General features: G+C 37.7%; 1 protein-coding gene and 1 long non-coding RNA gene across 4 annotated transcripts; one reads left to right on the top strand and one right to left on the bottom strand.

Moving 5' to 3' along the window:
* Positions 1–593: 593 nt before the first annotated feature.
* On the bottom strand, positions 594–19258 carry LOC111338303 (hatching enzyme 1.2). 3 transcript variants are annotated; one of them, XM_088732186.1, is made up of 10 exons: positions 18919–19258; positions 12338–12391; positions 8844–8987; positions 7826–7957; positions 6598–6714; positions 5924–6094; positions 5451–5586; positions 4043–4218; positions 3136–3215; positions 594–2469 (listed from the first exon to the last, which is right to left on the bottom strand). In XM_088732186.1, the coding sequence occupies exons 1-10, from the start codon at positions 19022–19024 to the stop codon at positions 2278–2280; spliced, it is 1308 nt and encodes a 435-aa protein (XP_088588312.1). In that variant the 5' UTR covers positions 19025–19258; the 3' UTR covers positions 594–2277. The 3 variants fall into 3 exon arrangements, with proteins under 3 accessions (XP_088588312.1, XP_088588310.1, XP_088588313.1); XM_088732184.1 differs by lacking the exon at positions 18919–19258 and adding an exon at positions 12489–14608; XM_088732187.1 differs by lacking the exons at positions 12338–12391; positions 18919–19258 and adding an exon at positions 9951–10276.
* LOC148724209 (uncharacterized) lies at positions 14654–18931 on the top strand. The gene is made up of 3 exons (XR_015991406.1): positions 14654–14668; positions 17883–18511; positions 18800–18931. It is a non-coding gene; the product is annotated as an uncharacterized LOC148724209 (long non-coding RNA).
* Positions 19259–21270: the final 2012 nt, after the last annotated feature.

A 21270-nucleotide genomic window follows, 5' to 3' on the forward strand; every position in this document is an offset into this window, starting at 1 on the left:
TGTGTACTTCCACAATTATTTTATTTCTGAAAGCAACAATCGGAAGTCCATTAAGAAACCACTCCGATAACTAAACAGTTTACTTAATTAAGCTTGAGCTGGATTCTGCAGCAACGAGCGTTCAAGTGTCTCCACTTGAGAAATCTCCAAATCCCAACTACTGTCCATGTACGGACACAAGTTTATATGCCCACCGCTCACCAATAAAGAAAATAGAGACGAAACAAGGAATTGTGGGAATGTTTGTGATATTGCATGACTTATCCGTAAATAAAAGATAAAATGTAATAAGATATATTTTTTTGGGAGCAAATGAAAGATAAAATGTAATAAGATATATTTTTTTGGGAGCATAAGTTTACTCGATCGTTATCGACAGGACCCCAAAAGAAGGTTTAGGACAAAGTGAAAAATTTATACCGATGATAATTTGAAATGAAATTAAGTAGGTGGGCGTACTATTTCTCTGACTTGAAAATTGCAGTACGCTTTGTTTAAAAAATGGCCCAACCTGTTGTTTTTTTTATCTCCATTGCTGAGAAGTCATGAAAATTTGCTAGTAATATACGCAGTAAGAAATGATGTAGACTAAATAAGGATAAAGAAACTGACTTTATTATCTCTCTGAGAACAGCTGCAGTCAGGAAAGACAGGCAAAGTAAGCTATCACTGAATCGACCTTAACAATGAAAATCCTGCCATAATGGTGTAAAATTCGAATATCGGCGAGTCTCATGTGAACCAATGCATTCGATTTATTTACCCTTCTGGTTATTTGTAAAATAAATTTGACAAGGCCGCCAAAAATCATATTTGCGGCTACATGAGTGGCAGGAAATTTCAATCGGTAATTAGAACCTGCCACTTGCATTTCTTTTTTCTTTTTTCTTGCTTGATATTCACTATGATTAGATAAACAATCGTTATAACCTAGTAATTTTAGGAGAATCGATTTTCGCTGGCAGCAAATATTTACTATATTAATTGATTAGAGGGCAGGTATTGGAGATTGTTAACCCAGCGCCACAAAAAAAACAAACAAATAAACAAACAAACAGCGATGCAACCTTTGTACCATGATAAAGTTTTCGAAAATCTTTATAAATTCTGAATCGTCTTTCGAGTACAAATGATCACATTCAGCAAGTAATTATTCGCGTTTAAATCAGGAAACAAAGCAAAAACGGTAAAAAGATATCGAGCGCTGGTAACAACAATCCAATGCACCTTTCATATACATAGCCAGCAGCTTAACATTCGTTAACCGTAAAAAACTATTATTAAACTTCCCTTTACTCTGAAAATAGGAATAATTTCAAAATCGCATGACAAGTTCTAGAGACACGCGACTGATGAGTGTGTGTGTGTGTGTGTGTGTGTGTGTGTGTGTGTGTGTGTGTGTGTGTGCGTGCGTGTGCGTGTGTTTCTAAAGTAGCAAAACGGTCCTTCTAGTAATTTAAGGCCCTGTCTAAGCTTCAAGCCTTGCATGTGTTTATGGGAACTTCGACTGTTCAGCGACTTTGATTTAAACGTCGAACTTTTCATGTGCCAAATATCTTTGCAATCTACATTTGTATTTGTGCGTTACACTTGGATTTCCCTTCTTTCATCAAAGGAAAAATTTGAGTGATTAAGTTTGACTATTAAGTAAACCATAAAACTTTACGGACTGGGTCAACTCAATTTTTAAATTTAATTTCCATTTTTTCACTTTTGATATTTAAGTTTAGCACATGAAAATTTTGACATCTGAGCTGTTCAAACATTTAACTACCATAATTCATGAACATGTCAGAGCAGTTTTTAATTAAGTGTCGAAAGTGATCTTTGATTGCTATAGTTTTGCATTACTTCGCTCTGTGAATCTCAACTAGTCAAATGTAAAAATACAAGCAATCCCCACTTGGCGAGCACTTGCGTTTTCCTGCGCTTCAATCAGGTTGCCTGTTAATACTTCGAGTTCTCATTGGTTAAATAACGATGACGTAACTTTTGTTCTCATTGGTAGATGTGGTCACTTTGGTTTTGGGTTTTCGACACTTCATTGAAAACTGCATTAACAGATTAAGATCTGTAATACATTGTCGAGCACATAGGTTATGAAAACAGAGAAACGCATCAGCTGTAGGGTGTTATCCTGATTTAGCACTGAATTCTCTCAAATGCATTACAGGAAAATATAGGTTTGTTGAAGAGAAGAATAACTTGTCAGGCCTGGAGAGTTAGAAGACTAACAGGGGGAACTGACTTGAAGGATCGTTTTGCATTAATAGTGATCTAATTATATGGAACATCTTGAAGAAGCATTTTAAGATTCTCAACGTCGCAGCCATACAACTCATTAATTTGTTTTATATCGTGTTTGCTGAAGCTTTCCCGTTGACCAAACCGTCTGTCTGGGTTATCTCTGGACTCGATAGTATCACGGTAGTCCTTAGAAAATGCGTGGTTATTGTAATGTAGAACAGACTGAAAGAAAAAGAGCGAGAAATTTACAACGTGAATGACACTTAACTGACTACCCTGGCCTGACTTAAACACTGACAAAATTCTTAATCTCTCGCGCATTAATCATTCTTCGGGAGTTTGACTTCTCGACCGGTGACACAGATCGAAAACTCGGCGAAATTTGTGCCGAAATAGTTATCAAATAGTTCCTAGAGTCTACAATAAAACAGAAAAAACCCGTTCAAGATATTCGGAACAAAGATCTCAATTTAAACGGTGGATTCAAAAACTTTTCGGAAGCGAGAAGACCAGCCGGGAGCATTTTTAAAGCTTATTCTAATGATGTGTCAATCGAAAGTCGATTCTGATGCCGACACGTTACAGAATTTCCTCTGAAGAAGCAGCGTTAGCCCAGCTATTTGGGAGTATAAGTTCCAAGTTCCAAGTTCCAAGTGGAGTAAACTTAGTTTGAATGAAGTTTTTTACTCGCCGATTTTGTGATTTTTATCACGGTCAATCTTTATTGAACGTGCATCATCTGCCATCGATTTCCAAAGCTTGCCTCCCATCTTGAGGAACTCGGCGAGTTTTCCAGCAGAGTTCGACATCATGGCACCTGATAGAGCTTAATCCAAACAACAAACAAAACCTTGCTTGGCTGAAACAATAATGGTAAAACCAACTTACATCATAGTCGTAGAACTCTTTATTTGATGGCAGCGTCTTCACTTCCCTTACTGTGTACTTCTCAAAGTTATGTTCTAAACCTGATATGGAAAACAGAGCCGATGTTAAGCCAAAGACGTCCTCACAAAACAGTAATTTTTTTTTTAAAAAGGATGCATAAAATAAAACAGAAGAGGAACCTTAAAGTAACCACTACCCCACGCAAAATCTCTGCCAGCCAGTTGAATACAAGCCAGCGCAACTTTTACTAACAATTTCCAAGAGAAAATAAACTAAGTCCAGTTCATATTCTCCTGCAATAGGCCATTTCCGAATTACGTTTGGCCTCTTTTTCAAAACGAGGCCTGGTGCTCAACCATAGTACGAAAATGAGTTTAATTTGCATGTGAATGAAAACTTATTACAATACGAAAGGATGAGCACCAGGACTCGCTTTGAAAAAAGAGGCTAAAGGAAATTCAGAAATGGGCTATTTCTGGTAAGCCCCCGCCCCCGTACCCCACCCCCTTACCCCTTAATCTGTGACGGTCTGCACATGATTAAGCAAGCGTTAGAGGTGCAGGTAAACTTTCATCGATACAACAGAAACAGATGAGGCGTCCGACTTTGTAACATCATAATCAGGAAACATAAACGCAGTCAAATGAAACTTAGTGACAGGTATGTGAAAGGGAAAGAGGCCCCAGAAATACACCATGTAGCACGTGCAAATGACTCCTAAACCAAGTCAGTTCCCATTGCAGTAAGCGACAAGGAGTATTACCGAGTTAACCCAGCAGTTCACTGATGCCTATTCATATTCTTTGTATTTATTACGTAAGAGAGCAACACAGCAATCCACTTAGCTTCCCAGACCTCCCAATTCAGAACCCGGCAATGACTAAGCCAATATAGTTAACGCCCTCACCTTGCTTTATGCGGTCGTAGAAGACCCGAACATATTTATCTCTGTCAGGTCGAGACTGTTCGTGAATAAAGCCTATTGTGTGCATCATCTCGTGAATGCAAGTTCCGACCCGTTCGCATCCGTCTCCAATGGAAATGTCCTGTCTCCCACCTTGTCTACCAACACTTGAGTAACACCTGAAGGGAGAAAGAGTGTGTGCCTGTCACTGTCAACCCAATCAATAATCAATACCAACACTTGAGTAACACCTGAAGGGAGAAAGAGAGTGTGCCTGTCACTGTCAACCCAATCAATAATCAATACCAACACTTGAGTAACACCTGATGGGAGAAAGAGAGTGTGCCTGTCACTGTCAACCCAATCAATAATCTTTGAGACTATGGAATATTATCGAATAAATATGGAGAACTACACAAAGGTGTGTCGAAATTTCTCGATGAAATGAAGTAATTGTATGAACAAGACTAAGTTTAAATTAACAATTGGTTCATACGTCAGCGTGCGTTCATCGAGATATGAAGCACGCGGGAAGTTTGGAGAGCACGAAAGATGCGCAAGAGTTGCGCATCTTTCTAGAGTTTCTATGAAGCACGCGGGAAGTTTGGAGAGCACGAAAGATGCGCAAGAGTTGCGCATCTTTCTAGAGTTTCTATGAAGCACGCGGGAAGTTTGGAGAGCACGAAAGATGCGCAAGAGTTGCGCATCTTTCTAGAGTTTCTATGAAGCACGCGGGAAGTTTGGAGAGCACGAAAGATGCGCAAGAGTTGCGCATCTCTCTAGAGTTGCTCGAGGCTACGCCTCGAGCAACTCTAGCTTCTTGAGTGCTCTCCAAACTTCCCAAGTGCTTCATATCTTGATGAACGCTCAGCTGACGTATGAACGAATTGTTTTATAACATTTTACAAAGCTGTAGTTTATGTGTAAAGGGCAGATATGACCCAGATATTCCTTCTCCTACGCTTCAATGCGTTGTTTATTTAATTTATTTCGGAAAAGTATTTCGCTATGCTTCGATGACCTTGTCTCATTGGTCAAAAACTGACAGGTGAATTCATGCGTGGAGATGAAGCTAGAGTTGCGCGCGAAACGAGATGAAACCGGCGTTGACTGTTTTGTTTTCCCTGTCTCTGGGTTCTTTCTCGGGAGTTAAAAAATCCATTACCAAAGAAAAAGTAGGCAGATCTTGATCGGCTTGTTCGCTTCTTGCCATGTCTAATTTAACTTTTTTTCGGAAGTTTTTCCCGTTTTTTAATGAAAAATGGTGAAGTCACTCGCGAGAAAAAAAATTTTTTCGCGAGGCACTTGTTTGCCGACGTCACCAGCGTGCATAATGAAAAATTGAAGCACGCTCGCGCTATTGAAATTGATTGCACGAATTTACAAGCTGTTATAAAATAAATTAACTTACATGCTCTGGTTTACCATAAAATGCGCGTGATCCACTTCGTCTGCGCTTTCGTCCTCTGCCAGAGGTTCGTATCGTATACAAGTATACTTGTTGAAAGAAGAAATTGCGTTAACTAAACATTCCATCTTTGTAGGGTCTGCAAAATAAAAAGAGGTATATAAAGTAAAAATGAGGCACTCATAGAATGTACTTGAATATTTATAAATAATGTCTGGTTGTTATCAAATGGCAGTTGTAAACAGAACTTCGAAAAATTTCATGCTGATCGGATTTTTACTGATTGCCAAATTTCTTCGACGAGCAGTATTCAATTTTTTCACAACCTCCGTGATGAAAAGTGGAGAATGTTTTCTTGAGACAGACGCATTGTGATGCTTACTGATTAGTGCTGAACCATCAAACTGCGCATGCGGTCTGTAAGTAGTAATTACTAATTCACTATTTCACGAAAAAGTTCCAAATGTTGTTCTTACTTTGAGTGAATTCTTCTGATTTCATGTAGGGTACTCTTACGATTCTTTTACCATCCCGTAAAGTTGTAGGCCACAAATAATACACGTCATTGATCGCGTCTCTTTTGTCAAACTGACCAGTGACCCATGAACGCAGGCGACGGTCCATGACGATGTCCTCTTCGAAAAGGTCTGTAAAAAAAGCAAGGAAAAATCAGTGAAGAAACCGCTAACCTGATTAAAACGTTGGACAGTGGGCAATAAAAATGAAACAAAAATATTAATAAATGAATCTTTATTAATCACAAAATGAGAGTGTACGCCTTATGTTCCAATAAATGCAGTCCCTTTGGTTTCTGAAATTAGCACTAAACACCGACTGTGAACGCCAACAGTGGCGATTTGGACTTTTGCAAACTGTTTGATATTGCTCAGAAGATGGCAGAATTTTGAAATTTAAACACTAAGCAGAACTGAAAACAGGTCGTCTTCCCGACATTGTTTGCCCCATTATTTTAGCTGAAAGTCGCACCTCGAAAGTAACATCGATCTGCACTATTCTGAAAACGAGTAAGCGACAAATTTTGGTAAAAACAACCATTTAATCTCGAAGAGTCTGTCCGAAAGCTAGCAAAATAATTATGATAATTTGTATCTTAGCATAAAATCTTGCAAAAGTTACTATGAATACCCACCTCCATCAGCTGGTAAATGATCAAAGTTTCTCTTCTGCTCTCCTTTCTTAAGTTTCTCTTCTTCTCTCCTCAAAGCCAAATCATCGATGGCGGTTCCTACCCCTTCTTCAATTTGGTCTGTTAAAGAAGAAAACGATATCGTAAGGATTTAACAATGGCACAGAAAAAGGAGAAGGAAACGTAAAAGTAACACTTACAGTTTTAAAATTCTACAAGTGGTTCCATCAAATTACAAATCAACGACGCAAAGTAGTTATCAAGTTCCAATACGGAAAGAACATCGGTCACACATAGGTGACCTATTTTTTTCAGATTGTCAGTTACTTTTCAATTAGGTAGATTGGGATTCAGTTCTACAGTAAGGTCAAGGATCCATATAATTTCAACCCCCATTCAGCCCCCCCCCCCCCCCACCCCCTCCCCGCGAAGGAAAAAAAAGATATATATATATATATTTAGTAAATAAACCCCTTCGGGCGGATGTCGGCTGATAATGACTGCAGCGGAGAGATTGTCCGAAAAATGAATATTTGGCCGAGAAGCGAAACTTCAAAGGCAAATATGAAATTTTGAGGACAATCTCTCAGCCAAGGACATTATCAGCTGACATACCAGCAAGCCAGAACGGGGTTTATTTATTTTATAACCCTGCCATTAATTTTCACATCGCAATTAAACTGCGCGTAAACACAGTAAAAAAGCCAGTGATGATCTGATGGCGAATGCGCGTGATTGACGCAAGCAAGCAAAAACAAAAAAAAAATCAGTTTGGTTTCCTTCCATGTAAATAGGAGAACGGAAAAGTTGAAACTCTTGTGTTGACTATGTTTCGTTTTCACGAAAAAAATCGGAGGACAAATATCGATGCGGATGGGAGTTATTGCGTGATAACTGTCCTGTGATTTTGCACCACGTGACGCAAAGTAACCAATAAAATCGCGCCAAAATTAATGGGTGGGTTATAAATATATATATATATATATATATATATCTAATAGTGGAGTAGACATCTTCACAAAGATGGAGTGGAGTAGACATCTTGACAAAGTATGACAAACATATGAATGCCAAAGCGTACGTGTAGCTCCGCAAAATGACGCACTGTGATATTTCAAGTGTTGGTGTCGAAAGGTTTTTCGACAAACACAAAAACTCGATTGATCTTCTCAATTTCTTCTTTGTTTTTTTTTTTAACTTTTAGCCTGCATTCAGACGCATGTACACGTACCTTTCAATTTATCAGACTGGGATGTTCTCTCTGGCAAAGGATCAAAACTCTCCTTTCTTCTTTCATAATCAAAATCTGAAAACTTTCTATCAATCTTCTCCATCTTGTTGGCATACTCTTCATCGTAGGTTTCTACAAAAATGGAAGTTAAACTGATAAAGAATTCACGAGGCAAAATCCACACCATGCAAAAAAGTTTTAGCAAGAACCTCGAGGGAGAGATAGGCCAAATGGCTTCTGGGGGCTTCTATTTGTTTTATTTGTTTGATCACCCACACTTAACAAATGGTAAACACCACAGCGTACACTATTGAGTTATGGATGCACGCGGGAGGTTGCTAAGCACGAAAGAAGCGTAAGAGTCGCTCGAGGCGATAGCCGAGAGCGACTCTAGCTTCTTGAGTGCTTAGCAAACCTCCCAAGTGCATCCATAACTCAATAGTGTACGCTGTGGTGTTTACCATTTGTTTTATAACATAACATTAACACATTGTAGCTAAAGAGTTCCCTTTTGTTTAACAAATCTTACGTGACCAGAAAAAAACAAGCGCGCGCGGAAAAATAGTCTCTGCATTTGCTCACGTCAGCAGCGTACACCCATGGGCAAATGGGGGACGCTAAATTGACCAATCAGAGCGCGCGCTTTACTTTGGTTATGTTATAAAGTCAAATAGGGCCTGACCTAACCTCCACACCAACAGTCAACTGTTTCAATATATTTTTGATGTTATGGTCGTTCGGTTTGATTTGTTCATTTATCCATTTATCTCTTTATTTATTTTTTGATGCTGTCTGCTATAAAAAAAAAGCTTAGATGAGATATGATATTGAAAATGAGTCGCTTCTATGTAATTGTATTTCACACTGAGCATTAGAGTTAAAAAGGAAGGACCACCGAAGCTCTCGCAGACTGATTATCCAACCAACAGGCCAGTTAAATAACAAGGTTATCCTAATGAAAGGCTCACCAGAGAAATATACTGTCTTCATAGGTCTATTTCCATGCGATTGTACTCACTCTGATGGTTGTATTCTCCTCTGGTTAACTCCCGTAATAAAATATCCTCCATGTTTTCCTTCTTCTCTAGAGGCTCGTCTTGCATCATATTTTGAATTTGCATTCGACGTCTCTGCATTGCGGAGAATCTCCGCTTTTCAGCTCCTGTAAATTAAACACAAGTAATCCAATTTACTATTGTAGTCCACGATACATGAACCCTTTAAACCACACTTTTAAAGAGTTTTTGATTTTTCTTTTTTTCAAATTGAAATCATCATGTATTAAATGCGTCATCTGGTAGAAATCAAATCCGCACAAAAAAAAATTGAAAGGGGTGTTTGATAGTTATTCGAGCTGTAGTGATCAACATGCACCATGAACGTGGTTCTCGCTCTTTTTAGGTAGGTGGAATCCTACTAAGCCTGATTTACAGCCATTTGTTTGCAAGATGTAGGAGAAGCACATTGTGTTTTAATGTCCAAAGCATATAGAGAAAGGTTTATAAAATAAATACAATGCAGTATTTTCAAACTGTGGGTTCAGAACTAAGTTTCGTATCTCTAGTAAAATGAGACTGATGCAAATCGTAAATTAGAGCAAGATGAAGTATCCGTTCTTTCTAAATTCTCGTCTTTCTTACATTAACACCACTCATTCAACTATTGACCATGAAATTTTCCAAAAATCAACGTGTTCTACAGTTCTAAAGAATGAGAATATGGGAAAGAATAATGTAAGCCAATAGTGATTATACTTAAAGCAGCCTATGCTTTTCGGCGAACTTCGATGCCCAAGTCAAAAATGCGGCGCGACCACATCAAATTTTTTTTTGTTTGTTTGTTTGGTTTTTTTATTTGACTTGTGCGACGGACTTCACCGAAAAGAAGGGAGCGCTCGTAGTCTAAATACTAATCAGAGAAAAATTTCTTTTCACAACCTCAAATCTTATCCATATCTTAATCAAGAAACACATAAAAACGAAAAAAATGGCTTCCATTCAAACGCAATTCGGTATTTTCGAATTTACGTCACAGTCAAAGTCTGTTAACAGACCTTTCTGTGATCTCTTAGATGAACTTTTAAAAAAACAAGGTTGGCGTTTAACGAGAATATCTTTCAACATACTTTGCTTCCCCTAAAATTTTACGTACGCAATGTAGATTCCTCTGGAATCCCAATGTGGATTACCAATGTAGATTCTCTAGAGTTCCTAGGACCCACGATCTTCCCAAGAGAAAACAAATTTTGTCGTGCAAATAAACAACAGCTAAATACGAAAATGCATGTACCGAAAATATTATTTTTAACAATTATGCTTTTGACACTTCTGCTATGCCAGTAGGTTTGCAAGCTTTTACGTGGCGCCTTCTTTTGCTTTTAGATGTCTGTAGCGAGACCTATGAAAAATCATTTTGTCCAAGTCGGCGTTATTTTTTACGCCATTTTCTATACAGGGAAATCGTAAGGAATACAGAGCGTGTCTTGTCTGTAGTTAGAATAACAGCAAGTCTAATTAATTATTTACTTTCCATTTGACTGTATTTCACCTTTTTTAGCCTCAAGACTACGTAGAATGTACGTGCGCGAATAAGATTTATCGCCTAAACATATCATTCGCCGACAAAGGAGAGTTCCGTTCATAAAAATTCAATTTCTACGTCTCATCTCAAATTTAAGCTAAGAAGTCCGGAGATGTAGATTGATATATCTCACGCCAAAATTAGGAAAACTATTAAGTGAAATATGCTGACGGCTGAAATGACTAACTAAAATACAAAATGCTTCCTCTGCCATAACACAAGGTGAATATTTTTTAGTTCACGTTTAATAATAAATCAATCCTGTGGCTTTTTCTGTCTAAGACGTTGATAAATCGAACGTATCAAAAACATAACCCTTTGGCGTTCTTACATTAGCTTATGTGAAAACTTACAAAACATTATTATTAGTAGTATTTCGAACTGTCCTTTATTTGGTAGGGCAAAATTATAGGTCTACGCATGTATACAGCGAGAACTTTCCCATCTTTAGAAATACAAAAAGAAGTAAAATCTGATTTATTATGTTGAAAAAATCGTAGCACTTTCGTTGCAATTTAAGAATTTTATGACAGAATGAAGTTCATGTTGAAATAAGTTGGTGGTGAAATACAAAAGTGCTTGCTTGGTTGATAAATAAAAAAAAAGATCGTGATTAATTCTTTTCTTCGCTTAGGAAACTAAGAACTTAAAATTGCTCAAAACCACGCAAACCACTAGATTTGAAAACTATAGAAATTTGAGCCACGATTGTGGGGAATAATTTCCACAATTTAATGTTCACCACAAGAGTTGTAAGCATCAAAATTAACAGAGGAAAAAAAACAAAGAAGAAATAACAGGAAAAAATTTTAGCTTTTATTCTAAACTAATATTTTGCATCTCCTGCCTAGCGCTTGGTGAAAGCGAAATGCGCATGCCGAAAATATTCATCGACGTCTTTCGTTAAAACACTACGCTTTACAGACGGGAAATCTTTAGGAAATTTATATTTCGAGAGATATATCAATAGACATAAGAGGGATATGGGTCAAAAAGAAAAATGTTAAGCATGGAAACACGAAGGAAATTACAATCTCGATTTTCAATATCTCTGATGTGCGGTTCCCGGAGCAACCAGCAGGAGTTCACGGAAAGTATTGGTTGTCATTTTCGTCCTTTGAATTGAAAGTACTCCTGATGATTTCACACTTTTACGAAGGGTTCTATCGATTCTAGCAAACGATCGCTTTCAGAATGACACGTCCTTTCAACCTTACGATAAAATGATGTTGCACGCCACAATCAAACAAAAAAACATATGTTTTGGTTTCGAAACATACTAAATAAATGCGAGAAAACGTATTCGGTTGCTTCGTTGTGATAGTTTCTTATACCACCATGAAAGCGAAAAAGAAAAACACTAAAGTCGCTGGTTAAATTATTAACAAAATACGATTCTTCTCATCACAAAGCGCAGCACGGCAGCTGCATACAAAACTGATGCAAATGAACCCAAGAACTCAAAACATTTTGCCTCTATTTCCTGTCTTAACTGTAAAATACTGTAAAGTACCTTAGAAGCTTCACAAAAGAGCCTACGTAAGCCTACAAAGGGGACTTCTAACAACTGTTATGTTTCAGAGGGGGAAGGAGATCGGTTCTAATCAGTCGGGCAAAAACTAAAGATACAGCGACGGGATAAATCATGCATAAAGTTTACACTGAAGCCGTTCGCTGATATATTAGTAGAACGCAAATTCTCTTTCTCTAATTAAAACTAGCCAGTTCGCTTAGAAAAGGATTTGGGTTACAATAAAAAGTCTTGGGAATTATTCCAATCTTTTGATCGAGAAAAGGAGGTGAAATACGATGATCCCAACTTGGTTTGATCTTTGAGCGCGAATGAAATTAGAACACTGAGTAATAACTACTGTTTGTCTGTCTTTCAATCCCATATATCGACCGACATGTACTGTAAATTGTATTTCTTACCTGTATACTCAGCATAACCATCATCATACTGATTTTCGTCGTAAAATCCCTGTCCTAAGATTAAAAAAAGTCAAGCGTTAGAACTTTTCAATAAGTCGTGGACGAATTTGTGTAGGTAGGAGTTCATTGCATCTAGAATCAAACTACTTACCCGCTTTCAACGAAGACCTCTTTCCGAAAAACGCCTCGTCCGTTAAAACCGGCAACAGAATTGACCATGTGCATAACAACACAAACGAGATCCTAGCATCTCTCCACATAATTCTCTCCACGTCAAACGTCAAGAGAAAAGTTTTCAAAACAACTCTTTGCTCCCGTTTCACTCTTCTCGAAGTGTCTTCAACGCCTCATAAATTTACAAATTCCCTCTTTGATGCTAATTTTGATCCGAAGTCATTTGCATAACAAAACAGGAAAACAATCGGGACTGTTTGCCGTGTAAAGTCGATCGCCCGTGTTTCGAAGGAGCGGATCGCGGGTGAAACAATTTCGACAACAAACTACGCAATCTTTAGGGAGTTACATCACCGTTTCACCTTGTTTATTCCACAACCACAAAAATGGGCTTCATGCTTAGAACACTAACTTAACAATATTGCCGAGTGAAACTTTTATACTACTGATATTTGACGAAATGTATTAATTACGCTTGATTATAATCAAACTCAAAATGTGTCTAGGAGAAGCAGTTCAAGCAAATATGCCGCAAAGTTTGAACAGTCGCTCGTAGCTGCATTAGCAATGACGTTTTCTCGTCGATAACATATTGTTAAACTTTGGCATTATTTGGGTAAAGAACAATGATTGAAGATGAACTATCACTGCAACCGGCAAAGCCGCGTCTCCAAAATACACCCGGAGACTTTCAGGAAAAGGAGAATTCGCTGCTCTTTATAACCAACTGGGAATACAAAAATAGTACAAAATGAAAAAAATTAAAAATAGGGAAAATTTGCGGCTCTACTCTCTCAAGTTCATTGAATCACATCAAGATTGGTCAAAAATTTGATAACACCAGCGTGTATGTAAATCTTTTTTCTACAATATCTCATATTGGCGAACCCAAGATTAAGCCATTTTATCAATTTTTTTTCCCTTGTTGGCCCATAATTGTTTACATTTCATCTTAAAGTTGGCAGTGGAAAAAATCATTTTCTATGTGAATCACTTCAAGCGGTATTAAAGTTTAAGAAATGAGTACAGTACTTGGTTTATTCTTAGGTTTGAAATCGTAACGATCAAAGAGAGCGATGTATTTTTCTCCTCATGCTGACAGAAACTGGTTTTCACTTCCCCAAAGGACTTGAAAGCAAGTGAAAATTTTATTCTAACTGCTCTAATTATAAGTCATCTTAAGCAGAGAAATCAGGCCTTTCACCTTGTAGATTTATTTATATACTATCATTGTTCTCCTAGAAAATACGTTTTCATGCCGTGAAGTCATCAAAACGTCTCACTCTTTCTTAGCAGGAAGCAACATAAATCTTCGTTTCTTCGAAGAAAAAAAACAAGGAAAACCGGTTGTTCAACAAAACTGGTACACAAGCTGAACATTTTCAAAGACGGTTTATTTTCTGTCCGCAAAAATAAAAAAGCATGATTCAATTTGAACGTATATATAAGAAAATAATGATAAAATGATGAAAACAATTCTTGCTAATTTTCAAGTTGGTGTGAGGTGTTGGATTACGTCATCAATATAGCGCATTAAGTTTTAATAAAAGATTTCATGGCACTCAGTCGACATCGAGGCAATACAACTGAGTAATAAATTACGGAATTAGATCAATTAAATTCAATGAACTGACCACCAATATAAGTTAACGACAATGACCGGTGCCACAAGGTTTTCCTGATTATTTTACTCCATAGGGAAACCGTAAATTAGGGCATAAATATACGCGAAGCTATTATTTACAACGGGTCATAAAACATTAACGGACAAATTCGCCTAAACCGTTTTTAATCGTAAAATTTGGTGTGAATCGTGGCTTACTTGGTAGTGTCAGTAACTTAATAGAAAGTAAAATCGAACGTGTGTGATTTTTCGTACCACACAGGAATAGAAATTCAGGCCATTTGCAGCTGGTTCGTAGCAAAATGTATTCGCCCTCCTACGAGCGTCTCCGTGCATGCGTGGGTGTAAACTCATTTTCGTTAATCCCACGTATGCCTTTACGCCCGTAAAATAATATCACACGTCAATCAATGGTTGCCCAAAATCTTCCGAAGGATCCTCTTCTTCCGTTTAATTAATCAAGCATAGATGAGGTATTGTGCTCGTCCTTTCTACAATGTGTGCTTCCACTGCCGGGAAACTCAGTATAATCGGTAAGATCGAACCTGCGAGCACTGTAAAAGAACTTATTTTCTACTTTTTTTCCCTAGGAAGTAAGGAAACAGAGACCAGCTAGAAAACTATTTTGTAAAAAATGAATACAGACTAATGCTTTGCGTCGGGGACAACAGACTAGTTGAAGTTGAAAAGTATTTTCAAAATTTCAAACATGTGCAAGACTAAATTTTTTTTCTCCAGTAAAATGTAAGCTGCATTGTGTGAGGTGCCAGCCTTCCTTTTCCCTCGTCTCTTAAGACAGCTCGTCGGGTGCTCCCTGGGAGGATTACAACGAGAAGAAGAGCTGCACTTGAGAATCACGAAAGAACGGAGCCTGAAACACTTGTGAGATGTTGCTAAGATTGCAATGATGACACGAAAAAGGGGAAGTAAAAGTCAGAAACGCTCTGACGACAATAGTAAAGAGCTTGCCTATTTATTCAAACAAACAACACAGCGAACCAAAGCATCACTTTCAAAAGCTGAATTTTCGTGTCTCTATGCGTAATCCTTTACCTTTCTTATTTCTCTTAAGGTTATTTTATGTTGATGACCAAAGGAAATGAAATCTAGAAAAGTGAAGTTGTCCAAATGAAAACAAAAATCATACAAGAAGCCGTTTTGTTTCTTGTCATTCATTCAGTGGATCATAGCACAAAGGCTGCATTGAGCAGAGCTATTTGCTAAAACATTGACTAGACTGGTTCTCCACCCAACCAAAGTAGCATTGAAATGATTTATTTTCCCAAAGTGAGTTAATTATGACAATAATAATAATAATGAGATAGAATGAATATATGAAGTTCATGTATTTTGAACTGCGGTATTAGATACGTATGATGCACGATCCTCGCAGTAGATAGCGCTATTTATGCAATAGCGAAAATCAGACCTGAAAAAAATCAGGCCTGTACGGGACTCGAACCACTGACTTCTGCGGTACTAGTGCAGCGCTCTACCAATTGAGCTCTACCAATTGAGCTAACTGGGAGCAGGCCGTTAAGTTGATTCGTTAAGTTGATACGAGATAGAATGAATATATGAAGTTCATATATTTTGAACTGCGGTATTAGATACGTATGATGCACGATCCTCGCAGTAGATAGCGCTATTTATGCAATAGCGAAAATCAGACCTGAAAAAAATCAGGCCTGTACGGGACTCGAACCACTAACCTCTGCGATACTAGTGCAGCGCACTACTAATTGAGCTAACAAGCCAACTGGGAGCAGGCCGTTAAGTTGATTCGTATCAACTTAACGAATCAACTTAACGGCCTGCTCCCAGTTAGCTCAATTGGTAGAGCTCAATTGGTAGAGCGCTGCACTAGTACCGCAGAAGTCAGTGGTTCGAGTCCCGTACAGGCCTGATTTTTTTCAGGTCTGATTTTCGCTATTGCATAAATAGCGCTATCTACTGCGAGGATCGTGCATCATACGTAAATAATAATTATAATAATAATGATGATGATGATGATAATGACAAAAGCAATCCTAATAAAAAAATGACAATGCCCATGACACTGCCAATGATTATAATGGTAATAACAATAATGGAAACTTTGAATGTACAATTTTAAATCTCATTACGTATAGGCAATTTACAAATGCTACTTGAGATTGGATTATTCAACACACACAAAAAAAAAACAAAGAAAAACAAAAAAGACAAAATAAAAAAAACAAAACAAAAAAATTAACAAAAAACAAAACAAAAAAAATTTCAAATAATGATGATGATAATAACAATAATAATAATAATAGTAATTATTATTAATAAAATAGAAAGGAATAGACAAGTAACAGGACCTGTACTGAACGATTAGAAATTGTAAGGGGATCATATGTTGCTCCTGTACATGTAATTGCTGGGCTCAAACCACTAAAGAAACGATTCACACATCTGATTAGAGGAATGAAAAGTTGAAGAGTCAAGGCAAAGAGGCCATAAGATGTGACTTGATGTAATTGGAAACTATCCAGCTAATCTATGATACTACCTCCAATAGTAATGATGATAAGAATATAATGATAATAGCTATAATAATAATAGTAATAATAATAGTAATAATAATAATAATAGTAACATTAATAATAATAATAACATTAATATCAATTATTTTAAACATTTGTAAATAATTAGATATATGGTTTAAAATTGTGAATAATTGCTATCATTACTACTAAACGAAGCCGGCCAATTTTTATCATAATTTTTGTAAACACTTTTAGTGATTATAGTGAATAATAGCAATAATGATAATAATAATAATAGTGATAGTAATAATAATGGTAATAATAATAATAATAATCTTTATTTAGCAATAATTTCCATAAAATCCTCTACAATACAAAATATTAACAGCGTATAAAACGATCCAAAATAACTCACTTTCGGCTCACATCTACTCCTTTTTTTTTAATGCCAAAGTGTCTGGAAAACTATAAATAACGGAGTCAAATCTGAACAGATTCAAAGCCTAATAATAATAACAGTTATAATAATAATAATAATAATAATAATAATAATAATAATAAAGAGAAGAACAACAAAGAAAGGAAGAGGAAGAATAGAAGAGGAAAATTAGTAACTTGAAAAAGGAGGGAAAACATTTTCATGCTGCAAACACAAAAAACCTTGCATCATGATTATAAATTATGCTAAAAAGAATAAAGTAGGTAAAAAGAAAAGGTAGATGAATGACACCTATAACATCCAAGCCAAGTGACTAACTGATTCTAAATTGAATAACTTATCGACCAACTAAATAATAAAGAATTTTGTGATAATATGTAATTTGTAGTCAAATAAAGAAGGTACAGTTTTTATATATTTGTTTTGTTTTTGTTTTTGTTTTTTTTTGTGACTAAGAACAAATATCCGTAATATAAGTGGCAATTTCTCTCTTTTCATGTTTACTGAAAACTTATCTACTGGTGAGTTTTCGTATATTTTTGAAAAGTGATTGAAAATCCCAAAGAAAAGACAATTGATTCGGAACTGAAGCTGTTCTTAACTATCTACGAGACTTTGGTGGAGCGCTGCATTAGTATCGCAGAGGTCAGTGGTTCGAGTCCCGTACAGGCCTGATTTTTTTCAGGTCTAATTTTCGCTATTGCATAAATAGCGCCCTCTACTGCGAGGATCGTGCATCATACCTACGAGACTTTATTGCACATTTAGCCTCCGTTACTGTTCTCCTTCAAGTAGTTTCAGCAAGCAGAGGGACTCAGATGTTAATGAGGCATGATAAGTGTAAACAACAAGCAGAGGGACTCAGATGTTAATGAGGCATGATGAGTGTAAACAACAAGCAGAGGGACTCAGATGTTAATGAGGCATGATGAGTGTAAACAACAAGCAGAGGGACTCAGATGTTAATGAGGCATGATGAGTGTAAACAACAAGCAGAGGGACTCAGATGTTAATGAGGCATGATGAGTGTAAACAACAAGCAGAGGGACTCAGATGTTAATGAGGCATGATGAGTGTAAACAACAAGCAGAGGGACTCAGATGTTAATGAGGCATGATGAGTGTAAACAACAAGCAGAGGGACTCAGATGTTAATGAGGCATGATGAGTGTAAACAACAAGCAGAGGGACTCAGATGTTAATGAGGCATGATGAGTGTAAACAACAAGCAGAGGGACTCAGATGTTAATGAGGCATGATGAGTGTAAACAACAAGCAGAGGGACTCAGATGTTAATGAGGCATGATGAGTGTAAACAACAAGCAGAGGGACTCAGATGTTAATGAGGCATGATGAGTGTAAACAACAAGCAGAGGGACTCAGATGTTAATGAGGGATGATGAGTGTAAACAACAAGCGCACAAGGTGGATAAATTTGCTCACCCCTTACTTTTTTCCCTCACGAAAACCGTCATTTAAAATGCGTCATCCTACGCATCTCATGTGCAAGTAAGAGGGAATGATATTATGATGTAAATGTGACGCAAATCCACCACTCCCCAATAAAAATGTCACGCATATAATGTTAGGCTGTAATGATTTACAAATAACAACGTTTTTCGGCTGCTCAATGGAGTTTCTATAATAAGATTCGAATGAATAAAGAAATAAAAATAAAAAATAAACTAACTGCCTGTTTCCTTTTCATTGTAGCAAATCTTTTGCAGGCCTTGAGCTGGTCTTTCCGCCGAAAATCGCCTTCAAAGGTCGCGATTAAATTCACAACTCTGCCCACAGAAAGAAGCTCAAAGAAAAAAAGGATCGTGTCTTACCTTGAGTTCTCTGTCGCAGAGACAAAGATGGCAAGAAAAACCGATTCGCCAAAGAAACTTGAGTCAAGTACACGAGCACGAGAATAATTGTGTTTACAGAGGTCATATTTATGGCTGATAGCTTGACTGGCTAAGAATCTTTATCCTCCACGGCAATCCAGGAAGAATTCTTGATAATTCGTGCCCTTCTGTGTTTTAACAACAAATTCACATAGCTTGGCATTCTTCGTCTATAAATTATCTTGCTTCACGGGCAAACATTGGTGGAATATATGTTACTGGCTAACAGGATTCAAAACACGCATGAAAGTAAAAGGCTTTCGAGCCAAGTTAATCATCAACGGTATTCAGATAGGTGTCAAATAACTTCAGCTTTCAGTATCCTAATAAGGTTAACTCCCGTTGGGAACGAAAGTGTTCTGCGTTGAAACAAGGTCAGAGATCAGGTAGCCACGCGAGCAATGCAAACACTGTCAAAATCATTATGATGGGACAAATAAGAAGCTCAGCTGTTTCATTTTGATATTCTCCTATGCAGCCGTTTTTTCAGGATATCGGGTGTTTCTTGAATATTGAACTCCAGCTATTACTGGCGAAAGTCGAAAAAAAATGTGCATGTGGCTTGGATGGGAGAAAGAACTTGACATCTTTTGAGTGGGACGTTTCTGGCTGGATAGTTAAAGGGTCTACACGATTTTAATAATCTTCTTCGTAGTCGTTTCACGGGATTTCACGCAAATCACCCTCCTTCCCGTCCCCCCTCCGGCTTTTCCCCTCTCCCTCTCTCTCCCCTCTCCCCCCTCCCCTCCGGCTTTCCCTATCTTCCTCCCTCCCCTTCCTCCTTTCCCACCTCTCTCACCTCTCCCCCCTCTGCCCCTCTCTCCCTCTCCTCTCCCCTCCCTCCCCTCTCCCCCTCTGCCCGTCTCCCCCCTCTCCTCTCTCCTCTCTCCCCCTCCCCCTCTCCCCTCTCCCCTCTCCCCCTCTCCCCTCTCTCCTCTCTCCCCTCTCTCCTCTCCCCTCTCTAGCTTGCAGCAGGGGTTTCTTGACCCTTGCTGGGATAAGCTAAAATGAGGAAAGTAGTTGTGGGTTAGATAGATAGATCTAGATAGATCATTTCATTTATACACGGTAAATTCCACTTAAACTATATAATAATTGTAAAATACATACAAAGATTAAATGCCTAATCTAAACAAACTGTACTAACTTCTTAAAATAAAAAATAAAAGTACTACTTTTCGGGGACGCCGTGTCATTAGTTCACTCAAAACTGAAGTTACATAGTATTTCGACGAGACGAAATTGTGTCTAAAACGAATAAAAGCGAATCAACAACGACAGAAAAACTCATAAGTCCGACATCTGCGAGCGCTTAACAGAAAATAAAAAATTACCCTATTTCTTTTACGACCTATTGAATATATTTAGTAAAATTAAATTAAAAGCGTGCGGCATTGTTCGGCCTTCCCAACGAACAGCGCCACGCCAATCAACAGGCGTTCGTCGGAACACTTAGCTTCGTCTTAAACTCACCTAATGTTTTAGATACTCTATTATCAGTCGGAAGGCTATTCCACAACGCGGCACCGCTATAAGGGAAACTTTTACGAACATAATCGGTACGAGGTTGCGGAAGAGCCAGCCTCATTTCACTATTTCGCAATCTATAACTTGTAGTATCATTACGAAAGATGAATTTATTTGATAAATAATCAGGTGTCTGTCCATTTAGAATTTTGAACATCATAACGGCTTTGGCAAAAAGCCTGTGATTCCTTAGGTTTTTCCAATGAAGTCTAAGGAACAGGTCTAGAGCACTAGAATCATAAGGGGCGGACAACAAGAATACGAGCCGCACGGTTCTGCAGCTTCTGAAGTTTTTCGGCCAGACTTGTACTACAGCAATCCCATACTAAGCTGCAGTAGTCAAACTGGGGCTTTACCAAACCATTGAAGATGTTCAAAAGAGTGTAGAATGGTACAAAATCTCCGGCTAATGCGCTTAATTAAGCCCAAAGCCGAAGAAATTTTCTTACAAACAGTTTCAATGATATGAGCAAGTGGATATGAGCAAGTGTTTCTTCGAGTGGAACGTTCGTTGGCATTTCAAGAGATGACTACATGCGAAGGAGACGAATAGTTTCAGAGTGCCATCAGCAAAGCTTGCTAGTTTCACGGCGATAGCTGCTCAAATATCTCCCTCTAGCCCCAAGTAAAATTATTTCCCCCTGGATTTTCCCCATGGTTTATTCTCGACAACGCTACGGTACTTCTCACTTTGAATGATTTTTCAACCATCACATCATTTCCTTCCCAGTTATGCCCTAAATAAGTATAACGAACATGTACCAC

Source organism: Stylophora pistillata, chromosome 9, assembly GCF_964205215.1.
Source record: "Stylophora pistillata chromosome 9, jaStyPist1.2, whole genome shotgun sequence".
Classification (NCBI taxonomy): domain Eukaryota; kingdom Metazoa; phylum Cnidaria; class Anthozoa; order Scleractinia; family Pocilloporidae; genus Stylophora; species Stylophora pistillata.